The sequence below is a fragment of the Octodon degus genome, unplaced genomic scaffold (genome assembly GCF_000260255.1).
Source record: "Octodon degus isolate 3935 unplaced genomic scaffold, OctDeg1.0 scaffold00281, whole genome shotgun sequence".
Lineage (NCBI taxonomy): Eukaryota > Metazoa > Chordata > Mammalia > Rodentia > Octodontidae > Octodon > Octodon degus.
The window spans coordinates 1057809-1079716 of record NW_004524857.1 but is presented as its reverse complement, the minus strand read 5'-3'; the positions used below and the strand labels follow the sequence as shown (position 1 = coordinate 1079716).

The 21908-nt window shown below is 38.3% G+C and overlaps 1 protein-coding gene and 1 pseudogene across 1 annotated transcript in view; one reads left to right on the top strand and one right to left on the bottom strand.

Annotated features, from left to right (window-relative positions):
- The window catches only part of Cdk14 (cyclin dependent kinase 14), a 546799-nt gene that overhangs the window by 227558 nt on the left and 297333 nt on the right, over positions 1-21908 (top strand). The window contains exon 5 of the mRNA XM_023707130.1: positions 3410-3489. Within this exon, the coding sequence (XP_023562898.1) occupies positions 3410-3489 (80 nt within the window). The remainder of the gene's footprint in view (positions 1-3409; positions 3490-21908) is intronic.
- Positions 18896-19366, bottom strand: LOC105741075 (annotated as a pseudogene).

Sequence of the window (21908 nt, the reverse complement as noted above, 5' to 3'; positions counted from 1 at the left end):
TTTGTTATTTTTGCCAAAGGCACCTTTTCCAGAGGTGGCGCCTAGCTTAATGTTTTTAAGTAGTAAGCTTTAAAACTGAGGGCCTCAGCAGTTGGTGAGTATCCAGACTTGTAGAGAAAAACTAATTAAGAAAGGGGAAATTTACAGTGACTTTCAGGTTAAAGAACAATTTGATGATCAATATGATTCTTAATAGGAAACCAATGAAGCAATCAGGAGAGAGACGCTGATTAGTGGTCTGTGCTGAGATTATTACGAGATGGTGATTGTTCCAGAACATTTCTGTTGGGCGTAACAAGGTTAATTATCAAAGCACTCTACAGATTCTAAAACTGCAAGGAAATGGAAACTTGTCTTTAGCTACATGCACCAAAAACAAATTACAGAAATTTAAACTGAAAATAAAAGTAAAGAATATAATATAGTGCTTTATAAAATTTTGGGACTTGTAATTGTTTTTTTATTTTTTTTATTTATTACATTTATTTATTGTGTGTGTGTGTGTGGCCAGCTCAGCCCACCAGGGAGCGGGGCTGGCTGGCATGTGGTGCTGGGGATTGAACCGCAGTCCCTGTGCATTGCCAAGCTTGTTCCAAGTAGGTGCTTTAGACCACTGAGCCATCTCTCCAGCCCTGGACTTGTAATTGTTTTGGAAATAATTTTTATACTTTATTCTGGCTTTATTTTGCACATATGTCAATGTGTAAATGATAATTCATTTGGTAAAGCATGCTCTGTTTGAGATACAAGTTATGTATCAGTTAACAAAACTGTTCCTTCACTTCTGGAGCTTAAAGTTTTAGTTTCACATATAATAAAATCTCAGTGGCATCAAATATTACAGTTGTTACAACCTATAACATTTAGTGCTTGGTAGTTTATTTTATAGAACTTTTAGAACTAGAATTCCACCCCTCTCTGTCCTGTTCTTTCGTGTAGTTATGGAGAGTAAGTTTGAAAGAGTTTTCACTACAAAAATGATGCAGATTAGTCATTAACTACTTGTATTTAGAGAGCGCTGACTCCATTGATGGCTGGCCTCCTTTCACTGTGTAATAGGCCAGTCATGATTTTTATGGCCAAGAGTGTCCCTGCAGCTCACTATACATACAAGTTCACACTTCTCAATAGAAATGGAGAGCTTTGTGGGAAGAAGTGTGCACGTGTGTGTTTTATGGGTGAGGCTAAAATATCTGTAAATGAGGGGAAGTTTCCAAGCAGTTCCTGGAATCAGTTCCTGCCTCCTTGGGGAGCCAGGGATGAGCTCAGCTGGGCTGAGAAAAATCTGTGCAGATGTCAGCACTGACTGCATTGCAGCCTCAAGCCCTGCCAAAGGTTTCCTCCTTCCTAAAGGACAAAGCAGCAAACACAGGGTAGTCTCCAGCTGAATCCCCCCCACAGTCGTGTATGGGTGGGCGCCTGGTATCTGAAGCATGAGCAGGACTAAGGCATCAAGGTAATGTGCGCAGAAAGGGGTGTGTGCCTGTCCTGCTGGCTGACACAGGAGGAGCAAGCAGCGCAGCTCAACCTCAAGGAGACAGCACACTGTAGGGCCTTGTAAACAGATGCCCTTGTCACGTCCTGTAACAGTAACAATGAATTCAATAGTTAGTTCAGTGAGAAGTGTGACTGGGATTGGTAGACTGTGGTAAGTCCCTTGGCTTTTTAGGTTTTGTGTTTGTGATAGTTTTTGAGCAAAAATAGATCAATTAGGGGTACTTTTTGAGAAGACATTATAATTATTTCAGATTTAGGCACTGGATTCTCTGGGACCATGAGCTGTCCTTGGTGGTTCCTTAAGCTCTAAGTCCTCCTTTAGTAGCAGTTGTCCTGGTGCAGGAGGGCTGGAGGGGCAGCTCAGGCTAGACTGCTTGCCTAGCTTTTGTAGCATGGGTGGAGGACCTGGGTTTACTCACCAAGGTGGAAAAGAACAAATGATTAAATTGCAATAAGAAACCTTTTTTGGCTTATCAGATTGACAGAATCAAACATTGACTGAACACCGATAATGTTCATCAAAGTTAGTGATTAGAGATGCATCATTTCTTGACTTTGCAGTTTTTGTTTTAGAAAACTGTCATACGGGCCTTTTATATGTATAAGATTACATGTAAGAGAATATTCATTGTACCACCATCATAACAAAAAATGGGAATAAGCTAAATGCCTGTCAGTAGAGTACTAGGATTAAATTAAGTATGGCACACGTACATAAAGGACTATCTTGTGGGCTTTCAAAAGTGAGAGAATGTTTTCTATGAATGTATAAGGAAATCACTAAAATATATTCAACAAAAGACAATACAGACAGCATTCTGTAATTATACTGTGTATGTGTATATGCATAATATGTGTGTACATTATGCTTGTATATACACATTTGCGTAATGCGTACATATATGCAAGTCTTCAATATGGCGATACATAAGCAATGGTAAGTGATGACCTCCGAGAGTGGGAGTTGGGTGGCTGGAGCAGGGTGTGGTTGGGAAGTGTACTTCTCACCAACTCACTTCTTGTGGATTTCATATTTTTGGTATGTATTTTTAACAGAATCTGTTTTAGTTAACAACAACAAGAAAAACTAGGCCTAGTAAAAGTGGAAAATAGAGCCATCAGGGAGAAGGCTGGTGCAGTCTTGCCTTTGTGGTTGATAGAATTGACTAGATAAAAAGTTATCTCCACAGTACAGTTTCGCTTTTAATTAGGGCTAAACATGAGGGTATGTCTCGAAGAACCACCTGCTTCGGACAGGTCTGAGGAGTCTTATAAGAGTATATTCATGATTTTATTATACAACATAAAACACAGACAGAACTAGGTCCCATGTAATTTTAGGAAAAATTCTACAGATTTTAGTGTACAAAAAAAAGGAAAAATGGGGAAATGAGTATGGGGGAGCGAGGGAAGGAGAGAGAGAGAGGGTGAAAGAGAGAGAACTTGTGCTGGGAGAGAGAGAGACACTTGAGAAGTGTCCAGTTTTTGTCCTTGGGGATTGAAAAACTTCATGTGAAGAATGATAATGAGGACATTTCAGCAAAAGAAACAAGGAAAAGCTATTGAGAAACCAAGAATAAGTTATTTTGACTGTTTGATTTTTAGTTAATCTGAGAATAATTGTCAGATGTGATTTTGTTAAATACTAGTTTCTTTTGGGAAGGAACAGAATGAATCACAGAAAACCTCATTTAAATCTTGGCCTATACAAGTGTGAATATTTAAAATATGGGTATTTATGATGATGATCTATAATTCTGAGCTGCACCGAAGCCAGTCTTGCTGTGGTGATATAATTGAGTCACTTTCATTTCCAGTGCACATAAAATAAAAATGGTAAGAAAGGCAATTAGGACCATAATAGGCCCATGCTTTTGCAAATTCTTTTCATCTTGTCTTTTGTTTCCCACAGGGTGAACGGGAAGTTGGTGGCCTTGAAAGTAATCAGGCTGCAGGAAGAAGAGGGGACACCTTTCACAGCCATCAGGGAAGGTAGGCACCTTCACTTACCATCTCTGCGTCTTTGTTGCCCTGATGCTTGTAGCTATGTAAGTAATATTGCTGCATTTGTAGAGGGGTGAAATTGCGTTGCTATGTCTCCCGTTGGAGGTGGAAGATGAAAGTAACAAATCAGTGCCTTTGAGAATCCTTTTAGGCCATGTGAAATAAGAAAAGACCATCCTGCTGTATGTCTTATCATGGGAAAAAATGTGGCACGTTGAAACAAGGCTATGTATGACATTGAGGAGTTTTATACATACATCTGGATACGTGTGAAGAGCTGCTAACTTATATTGCTAGTTTACCATTGTATTCATGGCTGTTATGGGAAAAATCTTAAAAACAAGAGATGATCATACAGTCTTGTTAAGTCTTTTAAGTTTTGTCTTTCTTGATTTCTTTGTTCCTGCCCCTTACTGTATTTCCTATTGGCTTTCATATTAATACATAGTTGTTATGTATTTGAGCCACTTATGTTGTAATATTTTGTCTACTATGCCACTTTTACAAAAACTTCTATGATGTAGTTGTCTTATTTAAAATTTTAGTTTTCGTAAAATAAAGTTGTGCTATTTATTACTTTCTGCATAGGAAAGTTTCTCTGTTTGAAGAAAAGAAAGGTACCTTCACTCATTGGTGGGAACGTCTCAGTTCAGGTTTATAACACCTACATATGATGAATGGCTTTGCCTGTACTACCTTTCTAAAAGTACAGAGTGCCTCAACCTAAGATCTAAGTTTATTTTTACACGGAAGGGATAACATCTATTGTTTCTGTTGATCCAAATACAATAAATAACAGTGATTACCTCACTGGCTTTTAGCAAAGTGTCCACAGCTGCATGTGCCCCCACACTGGCCTGCTTTGCTTTCTGCTACTGTTGATGTGGTTTGCACTTGACACTGTTCTATCTCACTGTCACACTTTCTAGTGTCCCATTCTCCATCTCACTTCATTTTTTTTTTGTTAAACTTTTGAGTTTTGCCAGTCTCCTCCTCATGACCAAATCAAATATGCCTCTCTGTTCTACTGTACCCAACCTTTCATCAGCTGGCGTATGGCTGAATCTTTCTCTCTGACCCCAGATTTTCAAGTAGGTAAGTTCTCTCTTTGTCGTAGGGTGGTTCTTTTTCTAAACTTCAGAGTGCTTCAGGACTGGAAAGGGCCTTCTTTCCTCTGATGACTTTCTTTGTTTGATTTTATTCAGTTCATGAGATTAAATGGCATCTATAAAGTATTGAATGACACACACACAGCTCTCATAAGAACCTGCCTCCGTCCGCTTTGTGTGTATGCTCTGCCTGTGTATCATCACCTTTAGAATCTATAATGTGTAAGAAGCATAATATATCACTCCAAGTGTAGCTCACTGTGGGAAGGTAAGGCTGATTCAGTCCTTCAAGAGTCAGCTGTATTGTAGAACAGTTATGTCAGACTTGCATTCAGCTGTGGTCCCTGCCTCATATCTCGTAGTACATCCTTCTCACATCAGTAAGAACGTCTAGTGCTCCCCTTTCTCAGTCTGGACCCTGAGCAAGTCCTCCTGGTTGTATCTCTGAACAGTACCTCTGCACGGTCTTCGGATAGCTCCAGTCTCTGCTCACCATCAGCCTCAGTCCAAGGGAATCATCAGTTCTGTTTTAGACTTCGGCCCCAGCTTCTTATTAGTCCTCACCACTCCTGCCCTGTACTCTTTAAACTGATGTTATCTATTTAAAACCCTAAACCATATTGTATCAGTGCCTTCATTTCAGACCATCTCAAGTGCTGCATGCCTGGTTTCCTTCAGCTGTGCCACACATTTCCTGTCTCTGGCATTTCACATGTGTCTTCCCTCTGGCTACAGTGTGCTTCCTTGCTCTTTCTATATTCCAGGTGTCAATTCAAATAGCCTCTTTCAGCGAGGTTTCCTCTGGCCATCCTGTCTAAAATAGCAGCTAAGCGTTATTTTACCGTCTGTGTTCACCACGCTACCACTCTGTTTATTTGCTTTATCATTCTTCTTAGAATTGGAAATGGTGTATCCCTCGGTCTGTTCATACATAATTTTAGTGAAGTCAGGAACCTTATATCCACTCCATCCAGAAGAGCAATCACTCTAATTGCCGTTGAGTGAGTTACAGAAAATCATTAAACTAGAGTCTATAAATATGATGGCATATTAGATATATTCTCAGTCCTCAAGGGATCTACTTTCAGGTGGCAGACAGAAAATACAGATAATAAATTAATATGTAGTGGCATATCTATGCCAAATCATTTCTGAAGTACTGCCAATTCCAAGGAAATTCTTACTTAAGGGAAGGTTAAGGGAAGTAAGGTATCAGTTCAAACCTGAGTTAGAAATAAGATTAAATGTTGAAGAGAAGATTGGGAAATTGCATTCCAGACAGGCATAGAAGAGGGCAAGAGATCAGCAAATGCAATGTCTTTGCCAAGAGCAGTGCATAGGAATGGGTTAGATCAGGATTCCCAATTACTAGTGGGCCCTGGGTGGGTTGGCTGTTGGTCTGAAGGTGCTGTTTTTGTCATCATAGTAATCAGACAGTGCACTGAAATGTAGTGGTTGCAAGCTGGATATCCATAGTATTTATGAGATTTTTCTACTGAGAGAGACTACTGCTCTCTGTGGTCTTCAACCTTTGGTTGTAAGTCACGTTCTGTTTGAACGCAACCGATTCCATTTCTTTATGTATTGCCTGTGGCTGCAGTCTCAGAGCTGTGGACTCATGGCACACTGGATGGCCCCCAAACAGGTGAAGCATGTATTATCTGATTATTTGCAGGAAAAAAATGTTGTTTCCTATTTTAGTACAGTGACTAATTATCTCATGTTCTACAAAGCTTTTGCATAAATTGCTAGACATTCACAGAAGTGAAAACCCTGTTTACATTTCTCTGAGCTTATAACTGTCAGTTGTTTCTCATGAAATCAAAAAATATGCTCTGCACAGATTTAATACATGGCAAATTTTCCAGAAATAGATCTATAGTATAAATCAAGGTAGACAGAATTGTGTTTCATTGAGAACTTTACTATAAGTTGTTCATGTTCCAGAAAAGTCATGTGGCTAATGGTATCACTGCTTATGTTATTGAAGTCACTCATGTAGTGCTTTGGATCAGTCTGCATCTGTAGTGGTTGTACTTATGCTGATTCTACATGTAGATATGAGCAACACTCTTCAGTATGTTTTCCAATATAGTTGTCCCCATTTCTATATTTCAAGAGATTGTTGTATTATAAACTTCTTTCTGTTTTGCTTTACCATTTCAGTTACATAGATAAAGGCATTGAAATTATAATTATAAATATTTGAAATTGTATGTGTGCATTTGTCTTATTATCTATGAATGTCATTTCTCGGCACTAAGCCCATACTTTTGTATGCATATCTGTATACATTGTATATTTAATCTATAGATCTGTTTTAGGTACATAAAGATTGGCACATCTGAAATTATATGTAAATATTTGAAATTAGGAGTATATGTGCATCATATTACATGTGAATTTCATTTCATAGTAGCAAAGGCAATGAAAAGTACTAAAAATATTTGTTGTCTAAAGAGAGTGCTCAATTTGATGGGTTTGAAGACCTTTGACTGAGTTGGGACAGTGGTTTCCATTTCTATCTGAGCTGTGGAAGAAGGCAAAGTTGACAAGGCCACTGAATTTGCTTCTGGTAGACCCGAAATATGAGGGAATAGGAGAGGAGCAAGACCCAACACCTGGAAGGCATCTGGTGAATGAAACTGGCCATCAGACATGCTCCCTACGATATGTTGACATTAACCAGGCTAAACTTTTTGTGGGTGCTGATCTATGTTCAAAGTTAAGAGCAGGTTCCTAGTGCTGTTACAGAACTGTTGTGACAAGCAGATCCATTGGTAGCAGTCCAGTGGACAAAGCAAGTAGGGTCACATCATACATATTTTCTGGGATGAGGCAAGGTTCTAGCACCTGGAAGGGTAGGTTCAAGGCAACATGGGGCAGCAGAAGCCTGGTGACACTTGGTACACTGAAGCCTGGGTTTTTCCAGGAGGGTGACTTTATTCTAAGTCTTGAGATGAGCTTATGTAACACTAGTATTTGTCTGCCAAGGTACTATAACAAAGAACCATAGACTGGGTAGTTAAAAGCACAGAAGGTTATCGCCCCATAGTTCTATAGTATAATGAGTCCGCAGTTGAGGTGTCATGACTGTCCCGTGAGAGCCTCAAGGGAAGTTTGTTTTAGAATTTTCTCTTTACCTGAAGGTATTTATCTTCTTCCTTTGTCCTCGCAGGGTCTTCCTTTCCTGCCTGTATCCAGACATTCTTTTATAATGATGCCTCATATTGGATTGGGATGGACCCTAATGGGCTCATTTTAATTTAATTACTTTATAAAGAGCCTGTCTCCACAGTCATACACAGTCACATTCTGAAGTTCTGGAACTTGAACATGTGAATTTATGGGAGACACAGTGAAGCTAATGTATCATTTTTATAACTTTAGGCCTTAATAACCCTAATTTCAGAAACTAGGAGCTGGATTATATCATCTCTTAGAAACTCTGTATGTTGGCATTATGGTTTTGGTTTCTTAAGGAGTCTTTAAACTTAGATTTTTGAGTAATTTGAAGACAGTATAGAAGAAGTATTGAAGGCTGGAAGGACTAATGACACAGCTTTGGATTTTCTTTTGAATAAAATATTTTGAGGGTTTTCCTAATTTCTGTGAGAGGTAAAATAACTATTATAGGAGGAAGAACTCTGGATCAGTTTTGACTATTTGTTTCTCCTTTGCCTTCTTTTATTTTTTTCTAACATTTATGTGCAGAAGCAAAAGCTGTTACTGTTGCTGAGCCTTTCTGCCCTTTCCCATCAGTACTTTTAGAAATCAAGGCACGATAATTCCTGCAAATGCCTAGCAGCAGAACCTGACCTGTTAAGGACAGTGGGAGACACTGGGGAGGTGTCCAGTATTGCATGGTTGAGGTGGCAGGGTGGTTTGTGCGGAGGTAGGGAGCGCTGGAATATTGAGTCTGCCTCTCTTCGGCTGTTCAGTCTGCTCTTCATTCACTGAATGTCAAGAACAAAGAGATTTCAAAGTGGGAAAGCACCACCTTCAGTATTTTTTTTAAGTGATTGCTTTCCCCTTATAGGATTAGCTGGGAATTAAGATTTGTAGCATAATTTTCATCTGAAGTGGAGATACCTGTAAGCAACCCTAGTCTTACCTAGATTTATGTCTGGGGATGGACTTTGAACCTTATCTCCTCAAGCTGGAGTGCATAATGCCTTATTTCAGGTTTAGGTGCTTTGAAACTCACTTTGTCTTTGATAACAGCTTAGAGAAATTAAGTAGCAGCCCTGAAGGCCAGATTATCTATTTTAATTTGGAATGCTGCTGGTTGGTAATGCATGAGTTAGAAGGCTAGAGTTACAGCAAAGGTGTGGAAGGAAGTGAAATGAAGTATTATAGGATATCCAATCTTGAAAACAAGCTCAAAGTTTATATGTTCTTACTCTTTGATATTGTATCATAGATATAATAAAAAGTCTTTTTCTTTTAACATTTTCCAAGACCAGAAATTGAGGGCACCAGTTGTCTGTGTTCGTGTATTCTTGATGATATTATCATGTGTTGCACAGGCAAGAATTATTTTTAAAGCAAAACTGGAATAATCTCATGAACCACCACTTCACATTAAGCTGGGAGCAGTATCAGCTGGCAGTGGCTAGTGCGTGCTTCCATACTGTTCACGCACAGAGCCTCGCCTCGGCTAATGCTCACGAAGCTTGCTGGCTTAAGTGCAGTCACTTGTCCATTTTAAAGCGAAGAAAGTGAGGCATGCACTGGGTAAGTCACCCAGTTAAAGTTGCCTGTAGTTTGGAGCAGAGCTAAAGAGTACACCTGAAAAATTAGTTTGTAGAACCTCTACTTAAGCAACAAACTATGGTGGATTTTTATGTTTTGTTTTGGTTTCGTTCTAGTATTGGGGATTGAACTTGCAACCTTATACTTGCCAGGCAGTCACTTATGCCACTGAGCTATATCACCAGCCCCTAAAGAAACATGGATGGGTTCAAATAGGAGGGTTTTTTGTTTGTTTGTTTTGTTTTTGTTTTTGTTTGGCGGAACCAGGGATTGAATGGAGGCTCTCGAACTTGCCAGGGAAGTGCTTACTCTACTGAGCCATCTCCCCAGCCCTATGATGGATTTTTTTTTTCCTGTGATGGATTTTTGAACAGAATTCATGCTGTATTTTTATTTCATGCAGAGATATAACCATTATATCAAGGAAGCATAAGAGTTTTGGAGAAAAATATTTTTGAAGAGTTTATGAAAGCAGTTATATTTTTTGAAAAAATATGGGAGACTTTTCCATGTAGTACAGTAAAGTGTCAAGGAGAGGAAAGGAACAAATGGGTTCAAAAATGTAACTAAAAGAGCCAGGAGATAGCTCAGTGGCATAAGCACCTGCCTGGCAAGTGCAAGATCCTCAGTTCGATCCCTGGTACAGAAAAAGAAAAGTAACTAAAGGAAAGTAAAACTGTGTACAGGAAAAAGGAGCCTCTACTGGTAAACTGTATAACACAGCACTTTTAATGTGGCATGGGCTCTTTCATCTCTGTCTGAATAGCCCCACATCTTTACCCACTCTCCCCCTTTGTGTATGTTTTCATTGTCCTGTTATACTTACATGCATGTACAGATTTCTAAGAAAATTTGTGGTACTCAAACAAGCAGAGATGGTGAGGCAGTGAGGATATTAAGGGGGAAAGGAAGGGTCTTATACTTTAGTTATTTGCAAGCAGTTAACCTACTTATAAAGTATTTTCATCTTCTCATTAATCATTTTGAATTTTTTTTATTTTTTTATGTTTTATTTTTTATTTTTCTGACTTGATTGAGGAAACAAATGGCAATGAGACAGTTTCAAAACCAATTAGTAGGACAGTTTCTTTTCTTTTATAGTTTCAATAATTAATACATTGCATATTGTTGTCTTCATAGTGGTTATTCATAGTACAAGATGAAGACATGATATCCTGTCCAAACACTATTAGTACAAATCTTTCTTCTCATTGAATTAAAAGAAAGTAGCTGTATATCTATTCTATTTTGTGTATACAGATACAAAATGGCCCTTCATATGTAGAGTGTGCCTAAGGAGAGTCACATGGAGAGAAAACACTCTCTCAGGCTTTCACAGAGAGCAAATTAATCAAGCAATGGCCATGACTCATCCACATGGCCGACACTGACAAAGGATCTACAAACTGCAGTACAGGGTTTCAGGGTAAATCCTGAGGGACTTGACTGATCTTGGCAGATACAAAAGTTACATTTCTTGTTATATAGGTCTTGCTCTATCTTGGTCTTAACCATCCAGCAGAAAAGCACAAAAACGAGGTATAAAAAGTAAATTGAAAATTTTTAATTGTAGTACTATATTTATAGTAAGACCATAAATTAATTGTGCAAATAAATTTTTATAAACTCCTTAAAGTTACAAAATAGAAAATAAGGCTTTTTACTGAGCCACTAAAATTGTAATGTCTAACTGCTTTATTTGATTTTCTTCATAACATTGTTTATCTTACATTATAATGTCTATTTTTATTAACATATTACTTCCGCTGGGGCTGAGGAGGTAACTCAGTAGAGTAAGTGCTTGTCTGGCAAGTGCAGGGTCCTGAGTTCAATCCCCAGTACCGCAAAAGCAAGCAAGCAAGCAAGCAAGCAAGCAAGCAAGCAAGCAAGAATCACTTTCTCATGACTTTCTGCTATAATGGCTTGTGGAACTTGAAAGTTGGAGTTGAAATCTAATTGAATTATAATTCAGTTGGTAATTTACCAATCTTAGCTTCATTTTGAGGTTGTTGCATTATTTTTTTAGGGATATTGTGATTAATAACTGAAGCTGGTTTATGTTCTCTCAGGGCTGGAGGGCGGGTGTAAAAATGAAGGCATTGCCCGCCTGTCCTCCCTGTGAGAAGGGTGCGAAAGAAATTACCGCTCATGCTTTCCCAGCTTCTCTGACTCCTGACGGTGTTTGGTTTGTAGCTGCAGCACTCCAGCTCTGCCTTCTGCTTCACGCGGTCTTCTGTGTCACTGTGTGGCTTATTCTCCTCATCAGTCTGAATTTGAGACTATTCTAATGCAGGGTAGCTTTAACTGACCTCCGTTAGTTACATGTGCAAAGACATGCAAATAAGGCAACATTGTGAAGTTCCAGGTGGACGTGAGATTTTGGAAAATGGTATTCAACCTACTCCAGGTATTATTTTTCTCAATTTCACAAAGCCTTTTGTAGGTTATAGTGGACTGAGACCTGCATCCACTTTCAAAAGCTTGAGAGGTGAACATGTCAGAGTGTGGTTATGGTAATACTTGTCATTGTATTCCTTTTAGCAAAGTTTATGTATATTAGACAAATGAAAATGTGTTCATTTTCTCCAAGGTGATTTGGCTATTTTGTTATTGTTCCTTTTTTTGTTTTTTTTTTTGTGAAAATAAAATTTCTCCTGGGAGCTTGAATGAGTCACAAACTGTCACTTGTGAGGACACAGATTGCCCATCTGTCAGGGTGCTGAACAGTACTGAGACAATGGTAGCTAGTTGGGGGTTGAAAGCAGAGAACTAGTGCAACAGAGATCCTCAGGTCAACTAAGTAGGTGTGAAGTAATAAAGACCTACTTCCACAAGTTTTGAGTGAATTGTTGGGGTTTCACATTTACTCAAAGAGAAGATTCCATTCCTAGCTAGCTAGTCTCAGAAGCACATAGTTGCAGTGATCAAGTCGAATTTAAATGGTAGGTGTATAATTATCTTTGCTTATAATCTCAGTCTTCTTGTTAAGAGACATCTGACCTCTGTCACCTTCATAGTGGAGAGAGAGTGGTTGGCCAAGGGAACCCTGGCCTTCCATTCCCTCCTTCTTACGTGCAGTGCTCAGGCCTTAGACGGGGAGGGGCTCTGGGGCCCTCTGCTTCTCTGCATCAGGATTCGAAGGCAGTTCTGGGCGGGGAGAGAGGACCATCACTTGTTTCTCTGTTTGTTTCATGGTTATTGGTGTTTGAATTCTTTATCAGCTTGTAATGACTTCTAAATTAACAAGGAGAGTATAGACAGAATTTTAAATTATCCGTAACCCAAGGTCAATGCAGCATTCGATCCTAAGCAGTGGGTGATGTTCAAATGGGTGTCTGCTATGGAGTGTAATAATTAAAGGAACAATTCTGTGCTTATTTCTGAATTCAGTTCTTTCATTGATAAGGGTTTTTAAAGACACTAACTGTACCATGTTAGTTTGAAGTCCATTAGTGCTGTATGAGCTAATTTGGAAGCTGAGTCAGACAGTGGAGATCGCCTCAGTCAGAGGTTTCTCATGACCATATTGGAGGGTCCCAGTCTCATGCTTGGCTCCTGTAGTGGATTTCAGTCAGCATGACTGATGACACACAAGAGGCAGTTCTGTCTAGTGGCTAGGTATTTGGGCTCTCAAGCATAGCTACTTGGATTCAAATGCTTTTGAGCAAATCTTAATCACTTCCCAGAGTCCTCAGGCTGTGGGAGGCTTGATGGGGGAACAGCCAGATATGAACCATTACAACTAGAAACAATCAAGGAATAGTGAAAATCTCTTAGAAATAAAAATGTATTAATAAGAATTGCTAATGCGCTGCATTTGAGCTAGAAGTCACTTGACCAACATTACATACAAATTAGTTTAAGTCTGTTTAAGAAATGAAAAGATGAATTTGAGGGAGCACCATAAGGAAGTCAGAGCAGAGGAAGACTTGTGGAGACTCTCCCCTTAGCTAAGTGACCACGACCAAAGTACCTAACATATTTCACCTTCGGTTTTTTCAGTTTTGAAATGAAGTTGGGACTTGAGATATTAGAGCCATCAATTAAAATAGTCAAGCTAGTAGGAATCTTTTACCCGGATGAGCAACCTGCAACTGTATCATTAGTGTTCTTAATACACATGCTGTAGTATGATGCCAATTTACTGTTAAAATAGTTCTTTAAGCTGCTTATAATAATCTTGTTTATCTGTCACTTCAGAATTAATATGAATTGCTTTGGAGCTTTTCATCAGTGACAGGTGAAAATTTTGTACATGAAAGATAAGGACCTTTGGGCCTTGAATGTAATTCTAAGTAAGTTCATGGAAATTGCTACAATTTATCCTTTATAGTATGAATAATTTGGTGGCTATCTGCCAGCTGATAGTAACAAAAATCATAAGCTATTAAAGCATATAACTTTAAATCCTATGAAAAATATGTTTCTAGTGTGTGTCAGTAGAGTTTAAAATTTATGTTTTTAGTCAAGTAACTGGTTTCTTGGCTCTTTTAATTTGTAAAAATGGATATATTTTGTCCTTTTTTGTGAACTTGAAAGACAAACTAAGATATTGTAGTTTTATAATTAAGACATATTTATAAGGGTTATGTAGTCAGTTGTCATCCATGTGCATCTATAATTGTTTAAAAATTCCTATGGATTGGTCTGGGGAGATAGCTCAGCAGTCTCAGTATGTGCCTGACAAATGCAAGGACCTGGTTCGATCCCCAGTACCAGCTGCCATGCAGGCCCTGGACCCCTGGGCATGCAGTGCAGGCCACTGACTGAGTCTGGCGTGGTGGCGCAGGCATGTAATCCTAGTGCTGAGAGAGGAGAGTTCTCATGAGTCCGAGTTGCATAGTGAGACCCTGTATCAAATACATAATAATTAATTAATTTAAAAATTTCCCCATGGGCTTTTTCCACTTTTACCTTGCCAAACTTTTGGGAATGCTGCTTTATTAATCCCATGTGAGTATGTAAGAATTTATATCTCTAAGTTAGAGATGAGAAAATCAGAGCCTAAAGATAAATAAATTTTCCTTTACCACAGTTTCCCAGTAGACAGGATTTTAACTGGGATTTTAGCTGAAATGTTTGTTCAATAAAAAATTCTTGACTAATTAAAAAGTAATGTAAACTCATAATCTAAATATAAACTACTTGTCACAATAGTTATTAACCTAGCTACTAAAACTTAAACATTGATGACGGAGTTCAATGTAAGAAATTAAAAATGCAACTCTTTGGCACAACTTTGCTGCTTGTAATAGTTGAGAGGCTGTTGTATTGCTTTTCTGCGTGAGCTGTGTAGTATCCTCTAACGTAATCACAGTCAAAAGAGGACAAACTATGAGGCTCCGCCATTCATGAGCATGTTATAAGCACTGACAGTTTAGTGTTTTATGCATTTGAGGCTGTAGATTAAGACAGCTTCTCCTGTACATTTAAGAACCACTCTATTTCAATTCCTAAAAAGAGAAGAAAAAGAAACACTCAAGGAGGATAGTAAACAGACAATTTTTAAATGGTTATTTTAAAAGAGGTACAGCTTGTGTATTGGGAATAGCTTTCTCAAAAGGAGTTTGACAGTTGTATAAAAAGAAGAGACATAGGCAAAACATAGTTTTAAAAATCTGACAAAACTTACTAACTCTAATGAAAAAGTATAATTAATGTATCACTCCCAGTAGATCAGTGAACTACAATTAAGAGAAGCAGAAAGACAATATTAGATCTCTCATTGTAAAACTGTTTCAAAGGAAAAAAAACTGAAGAGAAACTGGTGAAGGCAACCAGAGTAAAACAGCACATTACCTGACCTTTCATCTAAACTAATGGGCATGAAAGCAGCGTACTGACAGATGAAAAAGCTTCATAACAAAGAAAAGAAAACAAACAAAATAATCTGACAACTAAATTTCTGTAGCTAACAAATCTATCTTTCAAACATGAAGGCTGAAGACATCTTCAGATCAGCAAAGCTTGATAGAAATACTAAAGAAAATCTGAAGTTAAAAAAAATATAACAAACAATAACTCACTTTTGAAGAAATGAAGAACATCAGAAATGATAATTTGTTAGCAAATGCAGAAGTTTATGAATACATTATGTCACTCTTGTCTTAATTTGGAAAAGGACATTTGATTGTTTAATGCATTGATTATAATATTGTTGAATATAAATCTAGGTGCAACATATTCGAGGATAATGGCTTGAAAGAGAATATTAGAATAAAGGTAGTGTATTTTTATGCGTATTAAGTCAACAGTCACCAGGTGTAAAACAAAATAAATTAGACTGAACACTGTGATTCCTTGAGCAACTACTATGAATGTAGTATAGTTAAAATTCAACAGAAGAGGGGCTGGAGAGATAGCACAGTGGTCTAAGCACCTTCCTGGCAAGTGCAAGGATCCAGGTTTGCTTCCTGGTGCCACATGCTGGGCTGGCCCCCGGTGCTGAGCTAGCCACTGAAACCAGGTGTGGTGTGCACGCCTATAATCCCAGTACTGGGAAGGCTGAGACAGGAGGATCACTATGAGTCTGAGTTTCGTAGCAAGACCTCGTACCCAATACAATTCAACAGAAGAACATTAAAATATACCCAAGAAGAAGGTTTCTTTGATGTAAAGGAGATAACAATGGAGGAACATAGGAAAAATGAACAGACAGCAGCTGCAGATGTATCGCCAGCCGTGTCAACAACTGTATGTGGAAAACTGCAGTCAAAAGGGATAGATTTTCAGACTTGCTAGAAAGAGGTGCATTGAGATGCTGTTTGTAAGGGAAAAACTTGAATTCTAGAGACTCATCAGATTAAAGGGGAAAGGATGGAAGATGTCATGTAAATAATAACTATCAGAAATTTGGATTGTTTATGTTACAGTAGTATCAAATGAGAACTTGTAGCAAAAATGGAGGAAGAGTCTTTATTTATTTTTCCTAGAGACAAGAGACATTTAATAAAAGGATTAATACTTCAGGGAGACTTCACAATTATAAATGTGTACAACCCAACAATAGGATTCAAGTTCACAAGAAGCAGCAGATGCAGAGAATTAAAAGAAGCATTTAGTGATCTTAATCAGATATACTAATGACTCATTCACAATAATTGATGGTCTTCTAGACAAACAACAACATAAAAGACTTGAACTCAAAAGCAGTATGACATACAACCAGCGCTCCATCTGACCACAGAGAGCATCCATTCCTTTCAAGAATGCCTTGAACATTCTTTAGAATAGACTGTAGATCAAACCAGAAAACAAGCCTCGATATGTTTAAAGGGATTGAACTGATCCATAGCATGACACTAGCCACAAAGTAATTAAGTTAGAAATAAACAACAAAATTACTTGGGGCATACATAAAAGTTAAGCAACTTCTAAACAATCTGTGAGCCAAAGAAAAATCTTAAGGAAAATTGCAGAATATGTTGATCACATTGAAAATAAAATGCAACACATCAAAATGTGTGGGATGTAGCTAGAGCAGCACTTAGGGCAAAAGTTGGTGTTGTAAGCAGCTCTTTTAGGAAAAAAGTAAAGATCTCAAATTAGTAATTTAAGCTTCTACCTTAAGAATATAGGGAGAGAAAAAGCAAATTAGTCTTAAAGGATACAGAAAGATGTAACAAAGATCTGAATAGAAATCAGTAAATTATGAAATCAGTCGAAAAATCAGTTATTCTTTGCTATAACAGTTAATGAACCTCTAGGTAGATTAATCAAGGAAAAAAAGAAAAGCACAATTTACCAGTTATCAGTAAAAGAGAGGACATCAGTATTGACCCTGCAGAAATTAATAGGATTTGGGGGAACACTATATAACACTTTATCCCAGCAAATCAAGGCTATTGTTATTAAATGGATAAATTTATACAAAGCAGAAATGCTAAAAAAAATTCAAAAAGACATAAAAAATGTCATTAGAACTCTAATATAAACAAACAGAATTAATTATTTAAAATCTCCTCGCATGTACATGAAGACAAACAAAACCCTAACATAGTCCCAGATAGGCTTACTGACAGTATTTATTAAATAATTAAAGAAGAAGTGATATCCCTCTTATGTAAACTCATTTCCAAAAGAGAGGATGAACAGAAATTTTCCATCTCATCTTGTGAAGTTAGGATTACCCTTTTTGTTAAAGACAGATACTACGAAGAAACCATATTGTTTCACATGAACATATATGCAGACTTCTTTAGCAAAACAATAACACAGTTATGGATGTGGTAAAACTTATTGAATAAACTTATGGTAGACTCACTGAATAGAATGAATAGTAAAACATTAAACCCTTAACATGCAAAAATATTAATTTATATAAATAATGACTCAAAAGCTGAGTGTAGGCCTCAATATCAGACATAAAACTGAAACTCCTGGCTAAAAGTTTGTTGAATAATTTTTGTGATCTTGAATTAAAGGTTTTCTTTGATAAGAAAAACTGAATTTATAAATGAGGGCACTTGATAAATTGAGTTTAGCTTGTCAAAATGTATCACTGACAAAACTACAAATCTTAAATTGGGATAAAATATTTTCAAATAATGTATCTGGTCAAGGATTCATATCATTGAGAGATGCAAATTAAAATGACAGTGAGATAACATCTCAGCCCAGAAAGAATGACTTGTCATCAAGAAATCAACTGATGACAGATGTTGGAGAGGCTGCAGGGACAAAGGAACCCTTCTCTCCTAGAGGTGGGAGTGCAGACTGGTGCATCCACCATGGCAGTCAGTGTGGTGGTTCCTCAAAAAACCAGGATTGGAAGGCTCACTTGACCCAGCTATTCTCCTTCTGGGGATCTTCTCAGAAGAATTAAAAACATCATACCACAGTGATATATGTGCACCCATGTTTATAACAACACAATTTGTAACAGATAAATTTTGGAAAAAACTCAAATACCCATCAACTGAGGAGTGTATAAAAAAGATGTGGGTTTTTTATATAATGGAGTACTACTCATCCATAAATAAGAATAAACTGGAGACTATTATAGGTAAATAGATGTAACTCGAGGCATACTCATGAGTGAAATAAACCAGATCCACATGCGCAAGCATTATATTGTCTCACTAATGTGAGAAACTGAACAAGTAAATAAGCTGGATTACTTATTCCTGAGATGCCTTGAAGGCTTTTTCTTTTCCTTGCACAAAGCATTGTGTTTTTTGTTTTTTTTTTTTTTTTTAGTGGCACTGTTCTCTTGATCAGCCATGCTTTCTTTGACTCCAGCCTTACACATGGTTCTTTTCAGACTAAAATTCAAGCTTTTCAAGTACATTGTCTCTGCCCTTTGCTACCATTTGTCACCATAACTCTGGCTAAAAGCTGTGAGCAGTACCCATGCCACCTCCTGAATATTAGGTTGCTTTGAAACCTGCTCTACCAGATTAAGTAGAATTCCACTTTTAAATGTAGCCATCTGCAAAATTTCAGGTCAGGGACAAATGCAGACAGGATTTTTTTTTTTTTTTTAAACTGGGAAAAAAGTATATATTTAGAATTAGCCAGCTGGACTCAGTTTAGATGATCCCAATTTTGTTGGCAACATTCAATGCATCATAGTCGGGAGCAAGTGAAACATATGCCTTCTTTTCTACATCAGGTCTTATTAGGGTATGGACCTTGGTAATATCGATGTCACAGAGCTTCTTTACAGCTTGTTTGATTTGGTGCTTATTGGCTTTGACATCCACAGTGAACATGAGTGTGTTGCTGTCCTCGATCTTTTTCATGGCTGACTCTGTGGTCAGGGGGAACTTGATGATGGCATAGTGGTCAAGCCTGTTTCTCCTGGGGGCGCTCTTCTGAGGCTACTTGGGCTGCCCCTGGAGCCACAGTGTCTTGGGACCACAGAAGATGGGTGGTGTTCATATCTTCTTTTTTTTGTGGCTGTGGATGCCTTTCAGCACAGCCTTCTTGGCCTTCACAGCTTTTGCTTTGGCTCCAGCTTTGGGAGGGGCAGGGGCTTCCTTCTTCGCCTTCGGCGCCATCTTGGTAAAAAGGCTCTCTCCGCAGACAGGTTTTGTATCAGCGTGTATCGAGTTCTCTTTCCCCCGAAGCCTCACAAACCTGACCTTTGCCACAGCATTATGATCTTCTGAGCTGTAGCCAGAATTGCCCATCAATCTTATGCATATCTTAGGGGTCTATAGCCCACATCTTCAAAACTTTTCCAAATTCTTTCCCGAATCTAATTTTACAGGCTTCTGAGCCACGTTCGCAAGTATCGTCTCAGGAATCACCTTGCTTCTCTGATTCTAGTTTTCTGCCCACATGACCTGAAACACTGACCTAAAATGTGTTTTTGTTTGTTGTGTAGGACAAAATATGTTAAAATGGGTTTTTCTAAATTAAAACCTCATTACTCAGGTTTAATTGCCATGTTGGTATTTTGTGATATATAGGTGGCTTTAGGGTCACAGTTTGGGCAGTTATCTCAAAAAGGTTTTCCAACACTGACATAGAAGAAGCAAGATTTACTTGGGCTCACGGCTTCAGAGCTTTCAAACTGTGGTCCACTGAGGCCAACTTAGAAACATCATGGCAGAAGGGTGTGGTAGAGCAGAGCTGTGTAGTTTATGGTGGCCAGCAAGCAGCACAGTGGAGCATGCCAACAGAGATGCTGCCTCCAGAGAGAGGCCCGTCATCAGGGACTCCCTTCCTGCAGGGTGGCACCTGCCCACAGCACATCCAGCCTTGAGCATCCATGGATTAGCCCACTGAAGGGTAGCGTTCCTCAGTGACCCATCGCCTTTGTGAGTCTTGCCATGTAGTCAAGTTGACAGACAAGCTCATCATACCTCATACCTCAAAGATTTTAAAATTAGAAGAGGAAGATAAACATTATACTGATTGAATTACAAGACTAATTCCGCAGACTTTGTTGGATAGCCTTTTTAATAATCATGAAACAGGGTTGGGGACATAGCTCAGTGACATAATTGCCTGCCTGGCAAGTACAATGTCCCAAGTTTGATCCCTGGTACCACATGCTGCACTGGCTCTGGAGCCCTGGGTGCACCATGCTGGCCCTGGAACCGAGTATGGTAGCGCACGCCTGTCATCTCACAGCTAGGGAGTCTGAGACAGGAGGGTCACCATGAGTCTGAACTGTGTAGCAAGACACTGTACCAAATAAATAAATAAATAATTTTAAAACATAAAATAAAATAAAAGGTCATGAAAGAGGGCACCTGACATTGTGCTCAGGTCATCATCAGGAAGGTTTCACAGGTCTCCAAGTGTGAGCCAACCTGTCCTGTCATCATAGGAAATGTGCTATGTATTATCTTAGAATTTTATTTAATTTTTTTGAACTTGAATATACAATTTTACTTAAAGGAAAAGAAGGAAAAAAAATGAAGAAAAAGTGAAGTGCAGAAAGAAGAGTAAGATACACACAACATAGAGGATGAATCCCTCCAAGAGTAGAAAGACCACAGTGGCTGTGAATTCAGTGGTCACTGTCTTGTGTATCCTCTTCTGATACCAGGTCCAGGACAGCAAAGCTCTTCCGCACTGTGACTTCTCAGTTCTCTGTGACTGTGATGCCCTTTTGTCCAGTCCCCTTAGCATCCCCTAATCTTCTGTCTCAAAGGAATATACACATTCTTTTAATATCATTCAAATGGACTCAGGGATTTTGATGATGTCACTACATTTAACTGAGCAAGTGTTTGTGGTTTAGGAAAAAAATTATACAATACTCACCTTAAAACTACACAAACCTATTTGTGTCATGAGATTTAAGCATAAAACACTGTTCAGTGAGAGAAGATAACCTGATATCACAACAATAACAAAATTATTATATACCTCAGGCAGCTAGGAAGCAAAAAGGTTGGCAATTGACAGGTTGGGCTTTTATGACTCCACAGAAGACAAGCAGCCAGGAAAGCTGAATGTCAGAGAGAACCATATCCTCGCACTTGCCAAACCTCTGCCCTCCCAACTTATGGACCATTCTTTGAAGACCTCATTAAAATGCTGCTTTCTTGAAATCATATCATGCTTTTCATAGAAATGACTTTCCTTTTATGATCTTTTTGTTTGTTTATGTTGTTGTTTACTTACAGGGTTATGTTTGAGTTTTTTTATGATACAGTTAGCTGATATAATTGTTGGTAACTTTTTTGTGCTGTATAGGACAAACACTATGAAATACTGACTAGCTAATTTACTGTTTCCTTATGGCCATCAAATTGGTACTGATCCAGAATTAAGATGATATTCTTTTAACAGAATTTAAGCAGTAATAAAATAAGAGCCCTAGTGGTTACTCAACTGAAAAAGAAAGTAATCTTTAGGAGAGTGCCTTACTTTTTCTCTCATTGCTGGGACAGAATACATGATATCCAGAATTAAAGAAGGAAAGCCCTATTTAGCTCATAATGTGTAGAGCTTTCATTCTCTAATCAGCTGGCTTCAAGGCAGAGTGGCACAGCAAGGGAGCAGCAGTTCATGCAGCAGAAGATAGCAAAGGTAACAAGGGCAAAAGGGAGGGAGAAGGAAGGGAGGGAGGGGGGAGAGAGA